General features: G+C 36.3%; 1 protein-coding gene across 3 annotated transcripts in view; it reads right to left on the reverse strand.

Moving 5' to 3' along the window:
- Window positions 1-198: 198 nt before the first annotated feature.
- Window positions 199-25,788, reverse strand: part of POLR3G (RNA polymerase III subunit G) — a 102,197-nt gene continuing 76,607 nt past the window's right edge. For 2 of the 3 annotated variants that reach the window (XM_060635383.2, XM_060635381.3), the window contains exons 4-8: window positions 23,598-23,654; window positions 21,151-21,201; window positions 11,085-11,167; window positions 6,660-6,806; window positions 199-962 (exon numbers count right to left, since the gene is read on the reverse strand). In XM_060635383.2, coding sequence (XP_060491366.1) covers window positions 876-962; window positions 6,660-6,806; window positions 11,085-11,167; window positions 21,151-21,201; window positions 23,598-23,654 — 425 coding nt within the window. In that variant the 3' untranslated portion in view covers window positions 199-875. The remainder of the gene's footprint in view (window positions 963-6,659; window positions 6,807-11,084; window positions 11,168-21,150; window positions 21,202-23,597; window positions 23,655-25,788) is intronic. The other variant, XM_060635384.3, reaches the window with a different exon arrangement.

The raw sequence follows: 25,788 nt of genomic DNA on the forward strand, positions 1-25,788 counted from the left end.
CAGGTAATACATTCCCTAAAGAGAAAATTTATTCCTTTTGGTAGGTAACATTAATCATCTAAAAATACATAATATGAATTCCCTTGAAAATCTTTGGCATTTGTGTGTCTTTGGAGGCTGAGGGTTTTTCGGTATTTTCCCTGCCAAAATAGAAAAAAAGCAGGGGAGCTAGTTTTTAATAAACAAAAAAGATTGATCTTGATTTTAAAATGACCTGAGTTTTATTCTGCACTGTGATATAAATCACTTGGGTAACTAGGAGTCCTATGAAATTTAACAGCAGCCACTACACCTCAAAAATCTGGCATTTTCCCCAGCGTGTATGTTTTTGATCACAAAACTTCCAATCTCATAAATTACACTGTTGTGAACTCAGGTAGGTTTATGTAGTCGTAGCACAGAACATACCATGTAAAAGTAAAAGATAAAATTATTTTCAAGTTTCTTTGTTTTTAAAGTGCTCCTTGTGCAGTATTAATCAATGTTCAGATTACAGAAATCCACTATGATGACCAGTACTAGTTTTACAACAGATCAAGTTAAACAAGAATAATTTGTTCAAGTATGGATACATAGATTAAAAGATGCAAAAACTCTAGGCACATTCAAATCTGAATAATACAAAAAAAAAAAATCCACTTGAACACATAAGAGGCATGACAGGATGTTGAGAAGGAATGTCAGAGCATCAGAGACTAACTGGTAAGGTACCTAGTATGTAAACTCAATGTGGTTCCGAGTGTTTTGACAGCAAATATTTGTCTAACAAAACAGGAACAAAAATACAATACTCATTCCTTATCAGAAATAGGAAACAAGTCTGTCCAAATATTTAGAAGCTGTATCATAAAGATATTTTTGGAGACATTCCATAGCTAATAGGTTGCTTCATCCATGTTGTCATCACTGTCTGCACCAAAATCATCTCCATCTTCAAAGTATGAATTAATGTAGTCATTTTCCTAAGTGAAGTGAGAAATTTCTCAGTTAACATTAAAATGAATTAGTAACATTATTAAAAAACATCATTTAGGCTGTCCCTTTAATCTTAATTTATGAATATCAAATCTGGGTAATAAAATATATCCCGCTTTAAAAAAGTCTCTGCTATTTCATCTCCTTAAAAAATATTTTTCACTCCCATCTACTCGTGCTGCTTTCCACAAGACCATCACCTCCTACTATTCTCAGGCACCAACTAGTTAAGAGAAAATGAAGGAATGTCCGTTACTCCTTAGTAGAATGATACATCGAATTCATTATACCTCAGTAAGATGATACAGGGTTTAGTTAGCCAAACCACCAATTAGTTACTCCAAACAAATGTACAATCAAGAAACAAAGCCAATTTACATTAACATTCAAGTACACCAGAACTGAGGTTTTCAGTCCTGGTGTGTAATTGAGCAAAAGTAGAGGGATTTTTGCTTTCCATCAAAATACAAGCCTCAAGATACCAAAAAAAAACCTAGAAAATGCCATATTCCATCCGGGAGCCCTCAGTTTCCTTGAGGTTAAGAGGGATTAAACTCCTGGGAACATTTCAATTATTAAGACAGGGTAAGACTATTATCCATGTAAATGATTCCTGATATTTCTGCGCTATCAAAAATTTAAAAATCCATTTTGGATATGGATTAAAAGAAATTTAAGAGCATTATTAACCAATTCCAGTGTATGGGATGTATCTGGATTTTGATTGGAACAAACAAAAAAAATTTGGCGGACAATTGAAAATATTTGAACATTGGCTTAATATTTGATGATATTAAGGATATTAGGTGTACTAATGATGTTGTGATGTTGTTAAAGAGTCCTTATTTTTTAGTCCATACTGAAATATTTATGGATGAAATGATACAATGCCTGGGATTTGCTTTATAATAATCCAAGGTGGATGGGGAATGGAAGTGGGGTGGGATAGGAGTGGACTGGGTGAATGAATGGGTGGTTGAAAGACTGGCTATAAACTAATGATTGTTAAAGCTGGGTGATAAGTCCATAGATGTTTATTTTACTAGTTACTAGATTTTTGTACATCATTGAAATCTGCCATAAAAATATTAATCTGCATTTCTACTCTCTATAACAGGAGTTACGATACAGTAACAAAATAGAGACTATTCTCTAAAGAAAGGCATCTGGATTTCAGCTTTATAAGTATCTATGTGGTGGGATTTTTTACTATGTAAGTTTATATAAATAATGCAAGACAACTTGCATTATTCAGATATAGATTTCATTACTTTGTCTTCCCTCAACACTGTTAAGTTTCTATATCCAGTAAGTTTCCATATCATCTCCAGTAAGATGGCCTGGTTTCTCTGTTGCCAAGAAATCTAATGATGTCTGGAAATATGGCTGAAGCCTGGGGCTAGTGTACAGGGGAGGTGTGGCATGGTTGAGAGTTCAAATGAACCTGACTGTAAATGAAATTGGAAGGGATACTCCACTATTCCAAATCAAGCACATGCAATTTATGCTTTAGACATGAGCACCTCCAAGTACATTCAGTGATTCACAATAGGTAATTTCGTGATGTTAATAATATTGATACAGGTACAAAGTGAGAACTTGTTGAAACTGATGGCTTAAATGGTTCTTTGCTTTCATTTGAATGCTTGATTTTTTTCTTTAATAACAATATTCATAAGACCAAGGAAAGAAAAAGTCTGTATTTCTTGAATTTTACATAGAGGTGTTATATAGATAGTTATATATATATATATAAAACTATATATGGTTGCTCCATTTACTCTTCAGAAACAATGCTTATCAAATCCTCAATACATCAAGTAAGTTAATTAGCATGATTTTTTTCATTAATTGACTGCTAAAAAGAGTAAAGAATAAATATAGAAAAGTCTTTAATCTCCCCTCTTCATCCTTCACCCAGCCTCATACTCAAAACAGGTATCATTTCTCTATTAAAGTGGAAACATATTTATATAAACTGTTTAGTGCTTTGCTAAGACCTAACACAGAATTCTGAAACTACTAGAATCCTGATGTCTGTTATTCTTGTTAGGAAAGATCTTACTCTCAACAGAGCTCACCTCAAGCAGACTTTATAAGCAGAGCATTCCAAAAGCCAGCCTTGTCTAGAAAACAAGCCACTAGCCACTAAAAGCTAATAGCATGCCATGACCCCCAAGACCAGTTATGACACTCAAAAATGTCTCCAAATATTACCAGATATACCTCAGAGGGCAAAATTACCACTGGTAGAGAACCACTGGTTCATAGCAACAAACTTTCAAACATGGTCTAACCATGGCTCCTTCCAATCCAAGCAACTGGGCTTTCTAAAATACAAATATGATAAAACTACTCTACGGCTTAAAACCCTTCAATGGCTCCCCACAGCACTAAGGGTAAGGTAATATTGTTCAGCCTGGTACTTAAGATCCCCCCCTTTTTTTTGTCTCTGGCTTCATGTCTCCACACACCCCCACTTACATCCTCCAGCCTAGCCATACTGACTCACCTGGTCAATTACACTAGTATGCTAAACCCTCCTCACCTGCAAGCCTTCTCCACGCTCTTTCCTCTATCTGTAATTATCTTCCACTCCATTTTTCATCTTGATGTGATTTAGTCTTCAGATTGTCTTTTTTGAGATACCTTCTTTCATATCATTAAAATGGAGTTTGGTGCCCTTCTTACGTACCCCTGTAACATCCTGAACTAGGTATTACACCATAGCATTATTCATTATATTATAATTGTCTCTTCTCTTGTGTGTCTCCCCACTAGACCAATATCCTTGATGGGAGAACTGTATCTGATCCTGATATTCCCCATGTCTAGTACAATTCTAAGAACCACTTAGTATAAAAACACACTGAATGAAAGAAAATGAGTAATAGGTATATATAGGGCAACTAAAACTTTGGATAAGGACGCATACAGGGAGACTGTAGAGAGAAAAGAAAATCCAAAGGAAGAACTCTGAAGAATACTAACATTTAAAGATGAGAAAAGAAAGAACTCAAAAGAGATCATGAAAAGGTACCAGACTAGGAGAAAAACAGGAAGTGTTGTGTCACAAAAACCCAGAAAAGCAACAATGTTTGCCTATGTCTTAGCATCCAGCACAACGCCTGGCATATAGCTGATGCCATAATTGCCTTAATTTGTTGAATTTAAATAAAGGAAATAATATTTTAATCATGATGTTGTGAGAGTGTTAAATGTTGCAGAAAAGTCAAGTGAAATAAGGACTAAATTTTATTTATTGGTGAACTTGGTGGCAATAATTTTAAGAGCATGTAGGTGGAAATCAGATGAAAAAGAACTAAATACAGGAGGTTACAGGGCAGTGAGCAAGTGAAGCAAGCTAAACAACTTCCCAGGACACAGCAGCACATTTGGAGGGGAATCATAATGAGAGATGAACATGTTTTTGTTTTTGTTTAATTTTTTTTTTTAACCTTTATTTATTTTTGAAAGACAGAGACAGAGCATGAGCAGGGGAAGGGCAGAGAGAAAGAGAAGGAGACACAGAATCTGAAGCAGACTTCAGGCTCTGAGCAAGCTGTCAGCACAGAGCCCGATGTGGGGCTCAAACCCACAAACCATGAGATCATGACCTGAGCCGAAGTCGGATGCCCAACCGACTGAGCCACCCAGTCGCTCCGAGAGATGAACATGTTTTTTTTTTTTCAACTTTTTTTTTTTTTTTTTTGGGACAGAGAGAGACAGAGCATGAACGGGGGAGGGGCAGAGAGAGAGGGAGACACAGAATCGGAAACAGGCTCCAGGCTCCGGGCCATCAGCCCAGAGCCTGACGCGGGGCTCGAACTCACGGACCGCGAGATCGTGACCTGGCTGAAGTCGGACGCTTAACCGACTGCGCCACCCAGGCGCCCCGAGATGAACATGTTTTAATGCATGAATGGAAAATATGAGTAGGAAAAGAGATTGAAAATATGAAAAGGGAAATGACATGAGGATTATGGTTCCCACCCCCAAAAAGGCAAGACAGTTAGTTCCAAATACGATGAAGCCTATTTCTTCCACTGGAAAAACAAACAAACAAAAAAACAAAAACAAAAACAAGGAGGAAAGACATTTAGTCTGAAGGCAGAGGACATGAAATTATGGGAGTATCTTCTTGATGGCTTCATTTTCTGTATGAAGATGCTATTATCTGCTAAGAGTGAAAGGAAAGGTAGTCAAGGAGAGGGATTAAGAAGAAAAGAGATGATCTAAAATAACTGCCGTAGACAGAGGATTTGACAAGAGAAACAGAGAAATCATGTAAGCCAACAAAAAGGGGCTAGTGTTGTTTTAGTGGCATGGGTTCCTGTGATTCCTCAAAAAAGCTCAATAGGCAGTTTGGAGGGGAAAAGCGGAGACAGTGGAATTGATCACAGGTTACTTTGATCTCAAGTGGGTGCTGGGAGGACAAGGGAAGAGAGGAATGGCAAGAAAGCAGTTAAAGGGTGAGCAAGGGTCTAGGTCCCCTAGGGAAGGAAATTAAGACAAGGAACCAATGAAAGGGAAATAGAGAATCAGAGAGCCTGGCAGTCTCAAACATGTCAGAGTGTAGGAATAAAAAAGTGAATGATCCGGAAAGAAAGCTGGAGACAGGTTTAATTTTAAAATGTTTAAATTTAAAATTTATCTGGAAGAATAAAGAATACTCAGGAAAATTCTTCCAAAAATGTTAATAATCAGAACCTTCTATTAATTGCATCAGCAGAGTGATGGTTCAAAACCAGATCTCAGAAATACATCTAAGTCGAAGTGAGAATCTGAGAGCTGATACAGGGGAATTTCAAACCAGTGAAGAAAGAAAAGTGTTTAATAAATGAGGTTAGTGGCTGGCTAGCCATTTGGAGATAGATAAAAATGGATCCAGACCTCTCCCTTTATACCAATGTAAATTTCAAAAAAAAAAAATCCAAAATTTAATGTAAACTAATTAAAGCATATAATAAAGATTTCATAGCTGTAGCAGTTTCAGGTAAAGAAAAGATTCGGCGGCATGTGAGGAGCTAAAATGGAGTGAAAAAAAAGTGCACTGTCATGGAGAAGAAACTCTCAGCCTAGGACTACTGTAAGAGGTATCTAAGTCCCAAAGATGCCATAACCAACAAAGTTAATCTACTCAAAAATAAATAACAAAAATGACTGTCTCTATTTTGAAATGCACCATGTTTCTAAAAGTGAGAAATCCCAAACCCAAACCGCTAAGTCCTGCCTCAGTCGGATACTTGGGGTTGGATCATACATGTTCCCCGACAGGGTCCACATGCACTTTGGGATTTAAAACATGATGGTATGCATTGCAGGGATTTCCTCTTCAGACTCTGAATTTAGTGACTAAGTCCTTAATTACTGTCATTGCTGATTTAAAATTTTATGTAGATAAATTTTAAACTAATCTGATCAATTTCCTTAACTTGTGGACTTCCACTTACAAACTTGCCTCTGGAGTTATTTTTACCTCCTACATTCAGTTTAGTATCATTATTTCAATGCAATAATAATTCTCTTGACACTAAGGAATTGATAGCAGTGATAATGATACATCCCTGGTACCCATCAACTTGGTTTTGGTTTGTTATTTTAATTATATAGCATATATCTGAATCTCATTAGATAATCCTTAAACTTAGTAACTTTGTTACCATCCTCCAATAGACCATTACCTCTTCTTGCTCTTCTTCATCATACTCCTCTTGTTCTGCAGCATCATCATCCTCATCATCATCACCTTCTTTATTTTTCTCTTTGCTTCCTTCTTTCTCTTCATTTTCCTCATCTGATTTTTCACCATCACCTCTCTTTTCCAATTCCTGGTATAAATGAACTTCATTAATTAAAAAAATTTTTATTTTATTTTTTTCTGAGAGAGAGAGAGAGAGAGGGAGACAGAGAAGGAGAGCACATGGGTAGGGGAGGGGCAGAGGGAAAGGATCCAAAGTAGGCTCTGTGCTCATAGGCTGACAGCAGCAAGCCCGATGTGGGGCTCGAGCTCATGAACTGTGAGTTCACGACCTGAGCGGAAGTTGGATGCCCAACCAACTGAGCCAGCTAGGCGCCCCTGAACTTCATTAACTTAAATGGAATTCACTAGACTTTAACCTCCCTGCTTAGCTCAGGAGAATATAGTTAACCTATCATCTTATTCTAAAACTCCAGGCCACCACCTAGGAAACTGTGAGTTCACTCAAGAAAGGAGGAACTCTTGGGGTGCCCAGGTGGTTCAGTCAGTTAAGCGTCCGACTTCAGCTCAGGTCATGACCTCACAGTTTGTGAGTTCGAGCCCCACATCAGGCTCTGTGCTGACAACTCGGAGCCTGGAGCCTGCTTCAGATTCTGTGTCTTCCCCCTCTCTATATTCCTCCCCTGTTTATGCTCTGTGTCTATCTCTTAATATAAACATTTTTAAAAAATTTAAAAAAAAAAGGAGGGACTCTCTGTCTTGTCATTACACTAGCATTTACTTCGTTTTTGTTAGTTCATAACTAGATCTCAGGTGTTGCTAGGGTATCAGCTCTAATGCACAATGCTTTGTTTTTATGATTTCCTTCCTACCTCCTTCTAAAATACTGAGTTGATTCAGTTTATGGAGAGACACTTTCAGGATGTTATTCTCTTGTCCTTCCAACATGAAAGGAGAAAAGAGAATATAATGATAACATTTCAAAATGCCTGTTTAATTTATTTTGAGAGAGAAGGGGCAGAGAGAGAGGGAGAGAGAATTCCAAGCAGACTCCGCACCAGCAGCACAGTGCCCAATGCAGGTCTCGAACTCACCAACTGTGAGATCATGACCTGAGCCAAAGCAAAATCAAGAGTCAAATGCTTAACTGACTGAGCCACCCAGGTGCCCTTTATTTATTTATTTTTAAAGTAAACTTTATTCTCAACCTGGAGCTTGAACTCAGGACCCTGAGATCAAAAGTTGAATGCTCTCTGGGGTGCCTGGGTGGCTCAGTCGGTTAAGCGACTGACTTCAGCTCAGGTCATGATCTCCTGGTTCGTGAATTCAAGCCCTGCGAATATAAAATAGTGTTTATAGATCTTCTGAAGTGTCTGTAAATACATACACACATACCCACATATAATGATGCTATGTTGACATTAACATATGGAGTTTTTTCTTTTCTATTTTAGTCATATTGCAGTAAAGAGGCCTACAACCCATGAATATTGTGTAGTTAAAAGAAAACTGTGCTATGTTTATTTAACTCTGTGAAAAGTATACACTATATCTGAAAAATCCTGCTATTAGCTATTATTTCACAATTAGATATACACTTATTCAAGCTAATTAAGGAAAATATTTTTCAAATATAGAATTCATTCAGTACTGTGTATGACTAGGAAGTCTTTATTTCCATTACTGCCACCTCAGATATCTTTAAATAAATAACAACTTTATTTCTACCACGTAGATCTAAATCAAACCCATAAAATACTTAAATCGGTGAACTATTGCAGATAACTGCAATTTAAAAAAATGATCTCAGAGCCACACACATTCTCCCACTACTTTATTCTTTTTGTGTTAAACTGCTATTTTTGGTTTGTCTGCTTATTAGTCTCCATTTTCTCCTCTGTGAGATTTAACTATTTACCCCTACTATCTTACAGATTTGTTGTAAGAATAATGTGATTGACATAACATGAAAACACTTTGCAAACAGTTAACTTATAGAAAGGGAACAGTTCTTCTAGTTTAAATAATACATAGCTACCCTACAGAGAGGCCTTCCTGTAAATCAAACAAATACAAGCTCAAATATTAGTTTACTGCTGTCTGATTATTCACACATTAATCATGAGATCTGACTGTATGTTACTCCTTCTCCATCCACAGAAGCTTTTTTTTTTAAGTATTTATTTATTTTGAGAGAGACAGCACGAGGATGGGAGGGGGAGAGAGAGAGGGAGAGACAATCCCAACCAGGCTCCATGCTGTCAGCACAGAATCCCATGTGGGGCTCAATCCCATGAACTGAGAGATCATGACCTGAGCCAAAACCAAGAGTCAGACGCTTAACTGACTGAGCCACCCAGGCGCCCCCAAATAAGTTTTACTATAATAAATTTGCAACTACTTTTGCTAAAGAAATGAAACAATAATAGAGTCATCCAGAAGCTAATTTTACTCTTTAACTCAGAGTTAATAAAGCTAACTCATTTAGATTTCTAGATTTAAAACTCTAATTTTAACAATGTGCAAAATGAAAAAGGTGTTTGTAGAAAACCTGGAAGCATCATTTGTTCTGATGAGACTACATTCTGATCAATCTTCCTTATAGCACATGTCATATGCAGTTTTGAGAAGATTTGACAACAGTCTGAATCTGTGTTCAGTTAATATAAGTTGGCAAGTTCTGCAACCTCATCCATCATTCTACCACAGTTAAACCTGACAGTTATCACTTTTCCTTCAATATCCTCCTGGCTTTATTTTCATACATGTTACCTCCAGCTCAAGTACTAGTTAAAAAATAAAATAACAAATATGAGTTTCTGTTACCACATAGCTATGCCAACTTGACCAAACAAGTAAAAGTTTTATTTATTTTTATTTTTTAATGTTTATTTTATTTTTGAGGGAGAGAGAGAGAGAGAGAGAGAGAGAGAGAGAGAGAACGTGTGCGAGCCAGTGGGGGAGGGGCAGAGAAGAGGGGGACAGAGGATCTGAAGCAGGCTCCATGCTGACAGCAGAGAACCTGATGTGGGGCTTAAACTCAGGAACTGTGAGATCATGACTTGAGCTGAAGTTGGACGCTTAACCAACTAAGCCATCCAGGTGCCCCAACAAGTAAAAGTTTTAAAGCCTTGACTTCCTCAATTGGTATAACCTCCATTGAGAGTGATCTGTCAATATTCATCCCTATTTTCTAATACACATAAGAACTGACCCAAGAAATGCACTTCAAGAAATCTACTTTACATATGTATAATGACATACTTAATATGAATTCACTACAGCACTGTTTATAATAGCAAAACACTAGATGAAACATTAAGTCCATCAATTGGGTATTGGTTCAATAAACTATGGTTCATTCTTATAGGGTAGGCAAAAAAGGAGAAAAAAAAAAGAATGAGGCAAGTCTATACAGACTGACACAGAATCATCTCCAGTTGATTACAAGTAATAAAATGAAAATGCAGAAGAGTGTAACATGCTAACTTTTGTCTTTAAAACGAAAAAGAAAAAAATCTGTATTTGTTATACATAAAATATTTCTAAAAGATCTGTAAGAAACAGGGAATACTGATTGTCTACAAGGGGGGAACTGGATGGTTAGGCGCAAGAATGGGAGGAGAAATTTTCAGTTTATTAACCTTTTGGATACTTTCTCTTTTTTATTTTTGAAATATTAAAAACAATGAAGATATAAACTTAAGTTCTATAAGATGTACTTTTCTCTCAAAGCACTCAACATGAGACAGAAAAAAAGCATTAAAAAAGTACATATACAATAATAGGAAAAAACAATGAGAGGTTTTTAAAAGAAATACATTTCAGGGGGTGCCTGGGTGGCTCAGTCAGTTAAGAGTCTAACTCTTGACATTCGCTCAGGTCATGATCTTGCAGTTGTGAGACGAGCCCTAGGTCGATCTCTGCAGTAAGCATGGAGCCTGCATGAGATTCTCTCTCTCCCTCTCTGCCCCTTCCCTTTTTGTGCGTATGCACTCTGTCTCTGTCTTTCTCTCACAATAAATAAACTTAAAAAATAATTTAAAAATATTTTTAAAAAATACATTTTAGGTATATAACTCTTTTGTGTTTCTTTCCAATACATAATTCCAATGCCAGGGGAAAATAAGAATACACAGACATTCAAGGGGAAAATAGGATACATGGAAAAGGAAGTAGGCGACAGAAGGTAAGGTAAGTTGACAGGTAAGTGGTAATGAAGGACAGGATGGAGCCTCCTTATCTACCAGCCAACAATGTTCAAATCTTTCTAGTTACCCTGTGTGCTGGGATTGGTTGTGCCAAATCTAGGTACGATTAACAAGTGAGGGAAGGTGTAAAGAGTGAAGAAGGTGAAGGAGGCATGATACTTTTACAGCTTGCTCTTACAGTAAGAAGAAAACCTTACCTCGATTTTTTTCAATACATCTGCAGTATTAGTGAGTGACGCGCCTTTGCCCGTAGCCTTTGCTTTTTGGGATTTGGGGCCTGCTAAAGTAAAACCGCTGTTAACACATATTTCTATAACAGAAACTGTGCATTATATTTCATATGCTGTCTAGCATAGTGATATGTCCTACTGGGCAGTCATCCAATTTGCACACTGAATTTTCCAAAAGAATAACAAAATCAATCAGCATGCCTCCCCAATTTTCCATGATCAGGAGTCAACGATAATCACTTAATAGGAAGTTTTTTAAGACCGTAACCACATATCTTTTTACTAGTACTGAAAATCTGTACTGGCAATTAATGTTATTAAGCCCAAACTGCTAAAATGTTACTTCAGGAAGAAGCACCAGAGGACCAGTGAAAGAATCTCACAAATATATCATCTGCATTGGCTTCTTGGTCACTGATTGGTGTACTTTGTTTTAAGTAGGGCAATTTGACCAGGTTTGGAAAATAAAAAAACAAGTGCAGAATAAATAAATAAATAAATAACCATTTGTCAATGGTTAAGGAAATGAGAAAGAGGTTATATTCACACAACATAAGCATTATCTTTGGAATGAAGATTAAAATGGCTACCCTGAATATGCCCATTATATGAACCTGAAAAGTCAAAGCAGTATAAATGTTTTAATGGCATTGGGGTAATTTTTTTGAGCCATATAAAAAACATTGCATTTTGAAGCTATTGTAAAACTTCAGGGCATAGAGAATTATTTCACATATAGATCCTTCCAGTCAGTCACCAAGGCATTATGATATGCTACAAAATTGTCCCATTGTGATTGAAAGTATTATAGTCCTTTCCCCAAATCAAGCTAAATACCTAGAAATTACTTGGCAACACAGGAAAATATAGCTCAGAAATATGTAATTTTGTTAAAGATTAACATTTAACTTATAAAAGAAGAAATTTCTAGATTGTGGTAGATGACCCATAACTGATGGAATTACAATTTACTGTGTTACATACCAAATTGCCCCTCAGGGAATCACTGAACTCAGAACCCCAAACATATTTATGTGAAGTTTTGTTCAAAAAAAGGTAATAGGTAGATTTAATCATGGGTAACTTTTTCTGTTCCCCTTGAGGGTAAAGACTGTTTAATTTGAACTGTAGCACATAAAATATAGTATCATATATGAACTAGATTTCAATATATATTATGATATCGAAATCAGAAAACATTAGCTAAGAATGTAATTTACTCACATAATGAAGTCTTTTTCTCTAAGAATCTTCTGTTTAATTATTTAAATTTCATAACACATAAGTCTGTTTAATGGGTATTATAGAACATGGTCAGGTAAATGAACTTATTAAAAACTACTGATTTCTTGACCAAGAAAGTCAGTTGCCAAAAGGCAACTAAGTATATTTTGCTATTTATTAAACTGTTTTTACATAATCACTAATTCTTTTATGTACAACTGGGGGAGAAGTGTCAAATTTCCAAAATTTGTTAAAAGACTGTTTTAGCCTCAAAACATTAACAGGCATTTTTCCCTCATCTTTGGCCAAATACATGCATATATTTGAATTTTTGTTTGTTTCTTTCAATATCTGCCAACAGCTGGTTCTTCAAGAAAAAAAGTTTTCAGCCTTTGGCCCTTTGGGTACTATTTACTTTCATGTAAATCAGTAGAGGCCATCTTAACAAAAAGGAGAGTATAAGTTTACCAGGAATAAAACACAAAAATTATACAATATGCAAAAAAAAAAAAAAAAAGCTCAGAATGGAAACAAAGTTTTATGGTTGTTGTTTTGTTTTTTAACAAATGGAAATTCTGACACACTGGAAGTTTTAACTAATAATCAATGTGTATATAAAGTTCCAGGGATGAGTAGTCAGTGGGATATATTTGAAAAAATTAATTTTTCCAAATCAGATACATTCTTTTTGGCTCTTTAAAGTCTGCTACAAATTTACAATCCACTAGGACATGACCAGTATCATTAATGCACATGTTATTATATTGTAAAAATAATATATTTGCCCAATAAAAGCCAAAGGTATAAAAAAACACCAGATAAAACTATTATATCTCAATGTATAATATTTTGGTTTAAAAAAAAATTTTTTTTTAACATTTATTCATTTTTTGAGAGACATAGAAAGACAGAGCACAAGTCGGGGAGGGGCAGAGAGAGAAGGAGACACAGAATCCGAAGCAGGCTCCAGGCTCCAAGCTGTCAGCACAGAGCCTGACGCGGGGCTTGAACTCACAAATCATGATCATGACCTGAGCTGAAGTCGGACACTTAACCGACTGAGCCACCCGGGCGCCCCTATTTTGGGTTTTTAACATAATGTTTTGTACTCAATCAAGCTAAATATTCTTATATACTGTAGCTTTGAAATGAAACAAAATAGAAATACTTCCACTTTAAATACATGTGTCAGAATTTACCAAATTATATATTCAAATATATGCATTTTATCATATGTCAATGACACCTCAATAAAGCTGTTAAAAAGGGGAGGGGGATCTCCTTCAGCAGACAGGAGATGAAGCAATACTTCCTAACTCATTCTGTGAGGCCAGCATTACCCTAATACCAAAACCAGACAAATATTATAAGTAAGGAAACAGAAGATCAATCTCTCATGAACATATAAGCAAAAATTTTCAACAAAACATTTACCACATCTAATCCCACAATGTATAGAAAGAATAATACATCACAACTAAGTAGGATTTATCTCAGGTATGTAAGGCTGGTTCAATCTTCCCAAATCAATTAACTTAATCCATCAAATTAACAGGCTAAAGAAAAAAAATCACATGATCGTATCAACAGATGCACAAAAAGCCTCTGACAAAATCAAACACCCATTCATAACGAAAAACCCTTAGTAAACAAAGAATAGAGGGAAACTTCCTAAACTTGATAAAGAATAGCCACCAAAAAAACGATAGCTACATCTAATGGTGAAAGGCTTGACGTCATACTTAAAGGTGAAAAGTTTAACACTTTCCCACTAAGATTAAGAACCAGGCAAGAAAGTTCCCTCTCACCACTGTTTTTCAACATTGTACTAGAAGTTCTTGCTAATGCCATCAGATAAGGAAAGGATATAAGAGGTAAACAGATTGGGAAGGAAGAAATAAAACTATCTTCGTGCACAGATGACATGATCATCTATGCAGAAAATCTGAAAGAATGAGACCAAAAGTCTGGAAACTAATACGTGATTACAGCAGGGTTGCAGGATACAAGGGTAATACACAAAGGTCAATAGCCTTCTTATATACCAACAATGAACAAGTGGAATTTGAAATTAAAAATCTACTACTGTTTACATTAGCACCCCCAAAATGAAACACTTAGATAAAATCTAACAAAATAAGTACATAGTCTATATGAAGAAAACTATAAAACTCTGAAGAATGAAATCAAACATCTAAATAAATAGAGAGATATTACATGTTCATGGATAGTAAGATTCAATACTGTGAAGATGACAGTTCTTCCCAACTTCATCTATAGATTCAATGCAATCTCAATCAAAATCCTAGTAAGTTATTTTATAGTATCAACAAATTGTTTCTAACGTTTAAATGGAGAGGCAAAAGATCTAGAATAGGCATCTCAAAATTGAAGGAAAGAACAAGGTTGGAGGACTGACACTACCAGACTTTAAAACATACTCTAAAGCTCTGATAATCAAGACTTCCCGGTAAAGGTGAAAGAATATACAAAAGTCAATGGAATAGAATAGAGAGCCCAGAAATAGACCCACAAAAATATAGAAAAAGAAGCAAAGGCCATACAATGGAGAAAAGAGTCTTTTCAACAAATGATGCTGGAACAACTAAACTTCCACAAGCAAAAAAAAAGTGAATATAGGGGTGCCTGGGTGGCTCAGTCAGTTAAGTATCCAACTCTGGCTCAGGTCATGATCTCACAGTTTATGAGTTTGAGCCCTACATCAGGCTCTGTGCTGATAGCACAGAACCAGCTTTGGATCCAACTTTGGATCCTCTGTCTCCTTCTCTCTCTGCCTCCCCCTTTCTCTCTCAAAAATAAACAAACATTAAAAAACCTTACACTCTTCACAAAAATGAACTCAAAATGGATCACCACCTAAATACAAAACACAAAACTGTAAAACTCTAGATGACTTGAGTTTGGTAATTACCTTTTAGATATAACACTAAAGCCATGATCTATGAAAGGAATAACTGATAAGGTGGACTTCATTAAAATTAAAAAATTCTGCTCTGCAAAAGATAATGTCAAGAAAATGAGAAGAAAAACCACAGACTGGGAGAAAATATTTGCAAAAGACGTATCTGATAAAGCACTATTTGAAATAATACAAAAAAATATTGGTCTCTCTTCCTGGTTCCTTGCACAGAACTCCTAAAACCCTTATAATTTCCTAAGTGATAAAAACACTAGAAGCATCTTTTGTTCTCATATTTAGTCTTTGACCTTAGTTCCTGGCAGAGTTCCTAATCCCTTGAAATTTACTGCGTGATAGGAGTGTCTTTTGTTCTAAGGAGACAACTCTTGGGGGCTCCTAGACAGCTTCAGGATAAGGGCACAAGACAGATCAAACCATGATTAAAAGCCTGGAATTTTCAGCTCCATTCTCCATTCCCCTGGAGTGGAAAGGGACTTGAGACTGAGTTCATGATTGATCATACTTATGTGATGAAGCCTCTATAAAAATCCCCAAAGTATGGGCGTTTGAGGAGCTTCCAGGTTGGTAAACACATTCACATGCTGGGAAGGTGGGGCACCCCAGCTCCAGGGAGACAGAAAAGTTCCTGTGTTAGGAATCGTTCTAGACTTTACTTTATCTACCTTTTCATCTGACTGTTCATCTGTATCCACTATCATATCTTTATTAAATAATAAACCGGTAAACCTAAATGTTTTCTAGGGTTCTGTGAGCTGTTCTAGTAAATGAAATCCAAGTGGGAGGAGGGTCATAGGAACCCCTGATCTGTAGCCAAGTCGGATAGAAATTATGGGTAATCTGGGGAACCTACTACTTGTAATTGGCTTTTGAAGAGGGGAGCTGGACTGAGTCCTTAACATGTGGGGTCTGTGCTAATTACAGTTGATTTTGGAACTGAATTAAATTGTAAGACAGCCAGCTGGTGTTGCAGAGAACTGCTTGGTGTGGGGGAAAAAAATTCCATACACCTGGTGTCAGAAATTTTGTGAATATAGTAGTGGTAGGAGACTAAAGGAGATACGGCAGGAGTAAGCTTTTCTTATAGACTGTTATCCAAGATATACAAAGAACTCCTAAAACTTCACAATAAGAACACACAGACACACACCCACACAAAACATTAAAAAATGGGCCACAGACCTCTTTCCAAACAAGATATACAAATGGCAAATAAATACATTAAAGATGCTCCACATCATAAGTCACCAGAGAAGTGCAAATTAAAATAGTAGTGAGATACTTACTATGCACCTATTAGAATGGCCAAAATCCAGAACACTACCACCAAATGCTAGCCAGGATATATAAAATTGGGAACTGTCATTGGTTGCTGGTGGGAATGCAACATGGTAGAGCAACTTTGGAAGACAGTTTGGTGGTTTCTTACAAAGCTAAGTATACTCTTACCATACAATCCAGCAATCATGCTCCCTGGTATTTACTCAAAGGAGTTGAAAACTTATGTCCACACAATAGTGGATGTTTATAGCAGCTTTATTCATAACCCCTAGATCTTGGAAGCCATCAAGATGCCTGTAGTAAGGAAATGCATAAACAAACTGTTGCATATCCAGACAATGCCATATTATTAAGCACTAACAAAAAATGAGCTGTGAAGCCATGAAAAGTCATGGAGGAAAATTAAATGCTTATTATTAAGTAAAAGAAGTCAATCTGAAAAGACTACATACTGAATGCTTCCAACTATATGACATTTTGGAAACGGCAAAGCTATGAGGACAGTAAAAAGATCAGTGGTTGCCAGGGGTAAGGAGGAGAAAGAGATGAATAGGCAGAGCACAGAGAATTTTTAAGGCAGTGAAAGTACTCTGTATGATATTACAATGGTGCATGCATATCATTATACATTTGCCTTTACCCACAGAATGTACAATACCAAGAGTGAATCCTAATGTAAACTATGGACTCTGTGTAATAATGATATGTCAAGGTAGGATCCGTAATTGTAACAAATGTATCACTCTGGTGGGGGATATTAATAATGGGGGAGGCTATGCATGTATGGGGGCAGGAAGTATAAGGGAAATCTGCACTTACCTGCTCAATTTTGCTGTGAATCCAAAACTGCTCTAAAAAATGAAGTCTATTTCACTCAGATCAATGGAACAGAATAGAGAACCCAGATATGGACCCACAAAGTATGGCCAACTAATCTTTGACAAGGCAGGAAAGAATATCCAATGGAATAAAGACAGTCTTCTTCAGCAAATGGTGCTGGGAAAACTAGACAGCGACATGCAGAAAAATGAACCTGGACTACTTTCTTACACCATACACAAAAATAAACTCAAAATGGATGAAAGACCTAAAAAAACAGGAAGCCATCAAAATCCTCGAGGAGAAGGCAGGCAAAAACCTCTCTGATCTTGGCCACAGCAACTTTTTACTCAACATGTTTTTGGAGGCAAGGGAAACAAAAGCAAAAATGAACTATTGGGACCTCATCAAAATAAAAAGCTTCTGCACAGTGAAGGAAACAATCAGCAGAACTAAAAGGCAACCGACGGAATGGGACAAGGTATTTGCCAATGACATATCAGATAAAGGGTTAGTATCCAAAATCTATCAAGAACTTATCAAACTCAACACCCACAAAACAAGTAATCCAGTGAAGAAATGGGCAAAAGACATGAATAGACACTTCTCCAAAGAAGACATCTAGATGGTCAACTGACACATGAAAAAATGCTCAACATTACTCATCATCAGGGAAATACAAATCAAAACCACAATGAGATACTATCTCACACCTGTCAGACTGGCTAACATTAACAACTCCGGCAACAACAGATGTTGGCAAGGATGCGGAGAAAGAGGATCTCTTTTGCACTGCTGGTAGGAATGCAAACTGGTGCAGCTACTCTGGAAAACAGTATGGAGGTTCCTCAAAAAATTAAAATCGAACTACCCTACAACCCAGCAATTGCACTACTAGATATTTATCCAAAGGATAGAGGTATGCTGTTTCAAAGGGGCACATGCACCCCAATGTTTATAGTGGCACTATCAACAATAAAGTGTGGAAAGAGCATAAATGTCCATCAATGGATGAATGGATAAAGAAGATGTGGGTATATATATATATATATATATATACATATATATATATATATATACATACACAATGGAGTACTACTCAGCAATCAAAAAAGAATGAAATCTTGCCATTTGCAACTACCCGGATGGAACTAGAGGGTATTATGCTAAGCGAAATTAGAGAAAGACAAATATCATATGACCTCACTCATATGAGGACTTTAAGATACAAAACAGATAAACATAAGGGAAGGGAAGCAAAAATAATATAAAAACAGGGAGGGGGACCAAACATAAGAGACTCTTAAATATGGAGAACAAACAGAGGGTTGCGGGAGGGAGGATGTGCTAAATCATGGGTAAGGGGCATTAAGGAATCTACTCCTGAAAGCATTGTCACACTATATGCTAACTAACTTGGATGCAAATTTAAAAAAATAAATTAAATAAAATGGTAAAAAAAAAAATGAAGTCTATTTAAAAAGCAAAATGCAAAATACCAGGCCTAAAAAAAAAAGAGAGGGGTAAGGGAGGAAATCTCTTCTCTTAATTGCTAGCCCTATTGTTATTAACCTGTCTGCCTACTTCACTTTTTCTCTCTTTATTCTTTTTTATAAATTTTCCAAATGTTTATTTATTTATTTATTTTCAATTTTTTTCTAATGTTTATTTATTTACTTTTGAGAGAGAGAGAGAGACAGAGCGCAAACGCAGGGGAGGGACAGTGAGAGCTGTCAGCACAGAGCCAGATATGGGGTTGAACTCACGAACTGTGAGATCATGACCTAAGCTGAAGTCAGACCCTTAACGGTCTGAGCTACCCAGGTGCCCCTCTGTTTATTTATTTTTGAGAGAGAGAGAGAGACAGAGAGAGAGACAGACAGAGAGACAGAGAGAGAGTCAGCAGGAGAAGGGCAAAGTGAGAGGGAGACAGATCTGAAGTAAGCTCCAGGCTTTGAGCTGTCAGTACAGAGCCTGACACGAGACTCGAACCCACGGACTGTGATATCATGATCTGAGTTGAAGTCAAGACACTTAACTGACTGAGTCACCCAGGCACCTTTCTTTCTTTCTTTCTTTCTTTCTTTCTTTCTTTCTTTCTTTCTTTCTTTCTTTCTTTCTTTCTTCCTTCCTTTCCTTCCTTTCCTTCCTTCCTTTCCTTCCTTCCTTCCTTCCTTCCTTCCTTCCTTCCTTCCTTCCCTTCCTTCCTTCCTTCCCTTCCTTCCTTCCTTCCTTCCTTCCTTCCTTCCTTCCTTCCTTCCTTCCTTTCTTTCTTTCTTTCTTTCTTTCTTTCTTTCTTTCTTTCATGTTTATTTATTTTTGAGAGAGAGAGACAGAGAATCCCAAGCAGGCTCTGTGCTATCAGCACAGAGCTAAACGGGGCTTGAACTCAAGAACCATGAGATTATGACCAAGTATCAAGAGCTGGACATTCAACTGACTGAGCCATCCAGGCACCTCATTTCTTTAGTCTTCATATCCAAATTTCCCAAACATTCATCTATGCGTGCTGTCCCTTTTTCCTAAATTCCCATTTACTGTTTAATCCATTCCAATCTGAATTCCATGCTTACAAATCTTTTAAAAAGCTCTCGCTGAGGGCAACAATGATCAATAAGTCAAAAATTAGTTTACATTTTCCAATCTGTATCTTACTTGACCTCATAGCAATTTTGTTTAACCTCCTTTAACACTGTTGATCACCATTTGAAATGGTCTGTACTTCTTGCATACTCTTGCTTCTGTGACTCCACTCTCTTCTGGTTCTCCTCTCTCCCTCCCCATCCCTTCTCCTTCCATCTCCTTTCTTTGCTGATTCAACCTCCTCTACCAGCCCATTAAATTTTGGCAGTCCTCCAAGTTTAGGCTTAGGCCCTCATTTCTTCTAATTCTCTAATTTCAGCCTAGATAATCTCACCCTTCCTCACAGTTTCAATTATAGCACCTATGCTGATCCCTATCATCTCCATTTTGAAGTCCATCCCCCTGTATCCAACAACATGCTCAACATTTCTATTTGTATATTTCAAAGGAAACTTAAAGACCACTTCTAAACTGTAACTCATGATTTCCCCCCACAAACCTGGTGTTTCTCGGATGTTCTTCTGCCAATTCCATCTTAGTAAATTTACTCATGCAATCCGGGCTCCAATTACATTTCTTCGAAGAAACTTCCTTGACCTCCCACTGAGGACAGTGTGTTTTTATTTAATGTTTTTACTCCATTTGACTGTAAGCTCCATTAAGGCAAGGACTATTCCCACTTTGCTCACTGTTTCATTTCTTTTAGCACAGTGTCTGGCAACAGTAGATTTTCAACAACTATTCACTCAGCGGAATTATGAAAGAACACCACACTGGAAATTTTCACTTTGGTATTTTGTGTGCCACATAAAGTTCTAATCTACCAGTTCCCAAATTTTACCAGTTCCAAATATATGAGTTAAAAACTTAGAATATAGATGGTATAACCATCAAATGCATTTATATGCAAAATTTCAAATTTTCAAAAGTAAAAGGTCTACAATACTTGAAAAGTCTTCTCTAGCACATCAAAATTCCATACTTAAAGAACGGAAAAACTAAACAAAGTATCAAAACAAAGCAAAAAACCAACAACAGAAAGTTTTAACACAAATGTCAAAATGTCAAACATATTTTAAGAAAAAGCATTCAGAATGCTGAGTGTAACTTCAGATTGAGAATTCATTCCATAATTAGAATTTGAGCAATAACCTTTTATTACCTGGATTATTACATTAGTCAATGTACCTTTTTTGCACTTTTTCCTTGGCATCATTTCTCTTGGGAGTCTTCTCCAATCTGCATGTACAAAAGAAAAAAAAATACAACGGTTGCAGTTTCCTCTAGGAATTAGTGGCACTGGATATGACTATTTAAAGGGACATGACAGTTGGTTAATCAGTGAAAATAAAATTTCTTAATATCTGACTGTACAGATTTAGCCTAGGTGATATATTTTCTCCTATGAAAAAAAAAAGAGTTCATTAAAAAGAACTTTGGTGGCTCCCAGCTGGCTCATTTGGAAGAGCATGAGACTCTTTATTTCAGGGTCATGAGTTCAAGCTCCACTTTGAGTGTAAAGAGTATTAAAAAAAAATAAACATTAAAAAAAAAAACTTTGAAATAGTGCTATAAGATTTCTACAACTTTCTGTCAATAGTTATATAGTATTTATCTAATCAATTTTAAATGTGGAAATTTTCATAACAAGAAAAATAACGTAGAAAAATTTTGTTAATCATGACATACTGTTGAATAAGAAAAAGTTTCTCAGATAGTAAGTACAGGGGCGCCTGTGTGGTTTGGTTGGTTAGGCCTCTGACTCTTGGTTTTGGCTCAGGTCATGATCTCCATGATCTCATGATCTCATGAGATTGAGCCCCACATCGGACTCTGCGTTGACAGCATGGAGACTGCCAGGGATTCTCTCCATCCCTCTCCCATCCCCAGTCTCAAAATTAATAAATAAATACTTAAAATAAAATAAGACATTACATATAGAATCCCAGTAAAACATAAACCTAACATATAAATATTTTCATATATTTAATTTTTGTGCAGAGAAAGCTCTAGGTTGGGAACAAAATATTATAGTAATTCTTTATGGGTGTTAGGATTATAGCTGCTTTTCTTATTTATTATTTATGTATTATTTGACCATGCTGTATTTTGTAAGTTTTCTATAGTTGATACGTGTTTCTTACGTAATAAGGAATTTTTTTTTAAAGTTAAAATATATGACCACAATCCCAACACATGAAAATTAAGCAATTCTAATAATTAACCCAAAACTTTATAATTAAAAATAAAAACAGCCATGGAAAAGTAAATTCACTCTAATAAATAATTTTGACTGCAGGAGGTAAAGAATTTCTCTAATTTATCACTTTCTTTTAATTTTTTTAAATGTTTATTTTTGAGAGAGAGAGAGTGGTGTGCACATGTGTGTGTGTGAGTGCAAACAGGGCAGGGGCAGAGAGAAACAGAGACAGAGGATACAAAGTCAGGGCTCTGCACTGACAACAGAGACCCTGATGCGGGACTCAAACTCATGAACCACAAGATCATGACTGAGCTGAAGTCAGGTGCTTAACAAACAGAGCCACCTAGCTGCCCCACTTTCTTTTAATTTTTAAGCATAGAGTTAATCAGAAAAATGAAGCAACATAAAAATGGATTAAAAAATACTGCCTACTAAAACAAACAAAAAAACAACAACCTCAGGGTATTTTGGAGAAAGCATTTATAACTCAAGCCATTTTACCTGAATTAATAAATTTTGCTTTGAATATATTTCTGCTTTTATAAATGACTCATAGGTGATCACGAAAAAGTAGGTAAAGAGAATCCTTTAAGGAGATGAATATGATGTGGAAGATGGGAGAGATCTGCTATAGGAGACAGGAGAGTGTTCAAGGGGAATCCAACCTTAACAATGATGCACACTGAAAAGACCAGTATTACTCGTGAAAGCAACAATTCTGTAAATGCCATTTATATTCTTACCAAAGGCAGTTACCACAACAACAAGGACAGAGATGTCAAAGGGAAGTGAGTTAAAATGAGAAGGCCCAGGTTCTAGAAGTATTGTCCCAGTCACCCTGATAAGTCACTTCATTTTTATGGCAATTACTTTTTTGTCTGTAAAATGAATGAGCTGGATGAAATCTCTCCAGCCTCTTCTACTTTGCCTGTGTCCAAGGCAAATCTGTGAATGTTGAAAAAATCTCTCTTAGATATGGTTCTGTTGAAAAAGCTTCTTAGCAAATAAAAATAGTCTATATTTGCTTGAAAGGAAGGTCCATGAGCTTGGCTTCAATACTGTCTGCCTGGATTTGTTTTCTCCTCTAAAGCTGAAATCACTCACAAACATGGAAGTATAATTGGTACTGTAGATTAAAATGGTGATTGTGGAAAATGAAGTGGAAAGCCCAAATGCATTTGGCAAGTCCTATTTTATAAAAAAATATTTTAAGAACTTCAAAAACATTTCAACTCTTCCTTGTTATGGTATAAAAATCTTTCATCCTAGTTTTCAAAAGATATATATTAGTAATTAATTATAGGAAAAGAGCCAAACTATTTTCTTACAGTGAAAATTCCTAGGGTAAAAGTAGAAAATTTTCCCTAAAAAAAATAGGGGGTAGGGAGATAAGCTTTAAAAATTATTTTAACATTTTCAGTTTTATAATTACCTGGTATCCACTCCTCTTTGTATACCTTCATATATCTTTTACTGTATCTTTCAATATCTAGAAAAAAAATAAAAAGTGTTCATTAGAAAACTGCAGAATAAGCCTGCATTTAAGCCATTCCTTTAAAATAACTGAAAACACCAGGTAACATCTTTTATTTCACACACAGTTTCCTATATTTGTGCCTAAAGTGTTTCTGAACACCTACTGGAAAGTTCAATTAGTATCACACGTTTAAGGAAGTGGCAAGAAGCAGCTGGGTATGAATGGCTGGGGCAAGCAGAAACCCTAAGCATGTTTTTTAGAATCAGACAACCTGACTCGTTTCTGAAAATATTCACAAAAGCCCAAAGCCAGGTCAGAAAGCCACTTAAATACCAGGAAAGAAAGTCACTTTCTTCTTGTGACACTGGCCTCCAGCTCCCAGTCTTTAAATCTTGTTTAACTGGGATGTATTAACTACCTAAGTGGAGATAGAGAGCTGTTTGCTCACCTCCAGTGCTTGATACATACATTAATACACAGTTAGGCTTCTCAGTGAGCTACTTTTCACAATCCATTGAGGAGCAGAATGGGGAAAAGGGTAGGAGTAGGTAGGGTTGGACTTGAGCAAGCCAAAAGCCTTCCATGTCAATTGCTGACAACTCTGCAAGGACCTCCTAGGCTTGCCCAAAATGGGAGAGCCATAGCTGTGGCTCTTGTTTCTGCTTTGCCCACTATGCTGCAAGAAACTCCCTCAATGAGGGCCCAAACCCTTTCCTAGCAGCGTAAGTTGGTATCGTGCCACAGCTTGAAACCATAGTTGGCAGTGTAAGTGACAGCATCATGCCATAGCTTGAAACCATGGTTCATCATAAAATGTGGTTTTAGGAGTACAGCCATGAAAAAGGGAAGTTAAACCAAAAGATGAAAACATAAAAAGCAAGGCCCAAGTATGTACTTTTTCTTCCATGTTAAGAAAATGATCCCAAATAACAGCAAAACCATGGTGTTAGACAAAGATAACCAAAATAAATAGTAGATCAGAGAGACCAACAGACCAAGCTTTTCTAGGTATTTAACTGTTTTGACTTCAATCTTGCTCTTAAGCTTTTCACCTGTAAAGAGAAGTCAGCACAAATTCCCAGCATTCGCATTTAAAAATTTTCTCCACAACAGATTGCATATTTTAGATAAATTTAACCTTTAGTAGTAAACTTCTAGAAGAATGAGTGATATTGAAAAACAACTACTGAAACCCAGTTAAAAAGAGGCAAAGGATTTGAACTGGCATTTCTGCAAAGATATGCGTGGAAAAAAAGCACATGATAAGATGTTCGACATCATTGGTTGTTTGGGAAATTCAAATCAAAACCGCAATGAGACAGCACTTAATACCCAGTAGGATGGCTACAACCAAAAAGGCAATGACAAGTGCTAGCAAGGATGTGGAGAAACTGGAATCCTCATATAACATTAGTGACATAAAATACTGCAAGAACTTTGGAAAATAGTTTGACAGTTCCTCAAAATGTTAAATACAGTTATCTTATGATCCTAGATATACACCCAGTAGAAATAACATGTGTCCACCCAGTAGAAAATACATGAATGTTCAAAGCAGCATTACTCATGATAGCTCCAAAGTGGAACTGACCCACATGTCAATCAACTGGTTGCTGGGTAAATAAAATGTGGTATATACAACCAATGGAGTATTATTCAGCCATAGAAAGGAATGAAGACTGCAGTACCACAGGTGAACCATGAAAACATTATGCTAAGTTAAAGAAGGCAGTCACAAAAGTCACATTTTATGATTCCATTTCTTTCAAAGATGTTATCTTTAAGTAATCTCTACACCCAATGTGGGGCTTGAATTTATAGTCCCAAGATCGAGAGTTGCATGCTTCATCAACCGAGCCAACCAGGGGTCCTTATGATTCCATTTATATGAAATATCCAGAACAGACAAAACACTACAAAGCAGATTAGTAGCTGCCATGGACTAGAGACAGGAGAGAATAGAAGCCTATACTAGTGGGTATAGCGTTTCTTTTCAGAATGATGAAAAGGTTCTAAAAATTAGACAGTACTGTTGACTGTACAATTCTGTAACTACACTAAAAGCCATTGAATTGTATACTTTAAAAAGTATATTTTTATATATGTGAATTTTATCTCAATAAAACTGTTATTTAAAAAGAAAGAA

The sequence above is a fragment of the Panthera onca genome, chromosome A1 (genome assembly GCF_046562875.1).
Source record: "Panthera onca isolate mPanOnc1 chromosome A1, mPanOnc1 haplotype 2, whole genome shotgun sequence".
NCBI classification, from domain to species: domain Eukaryota; kingdom Metazoa; phylum Chordata; class Mammalia; order Carnivora; family Felidae; genus Panthera; species Panthera onca.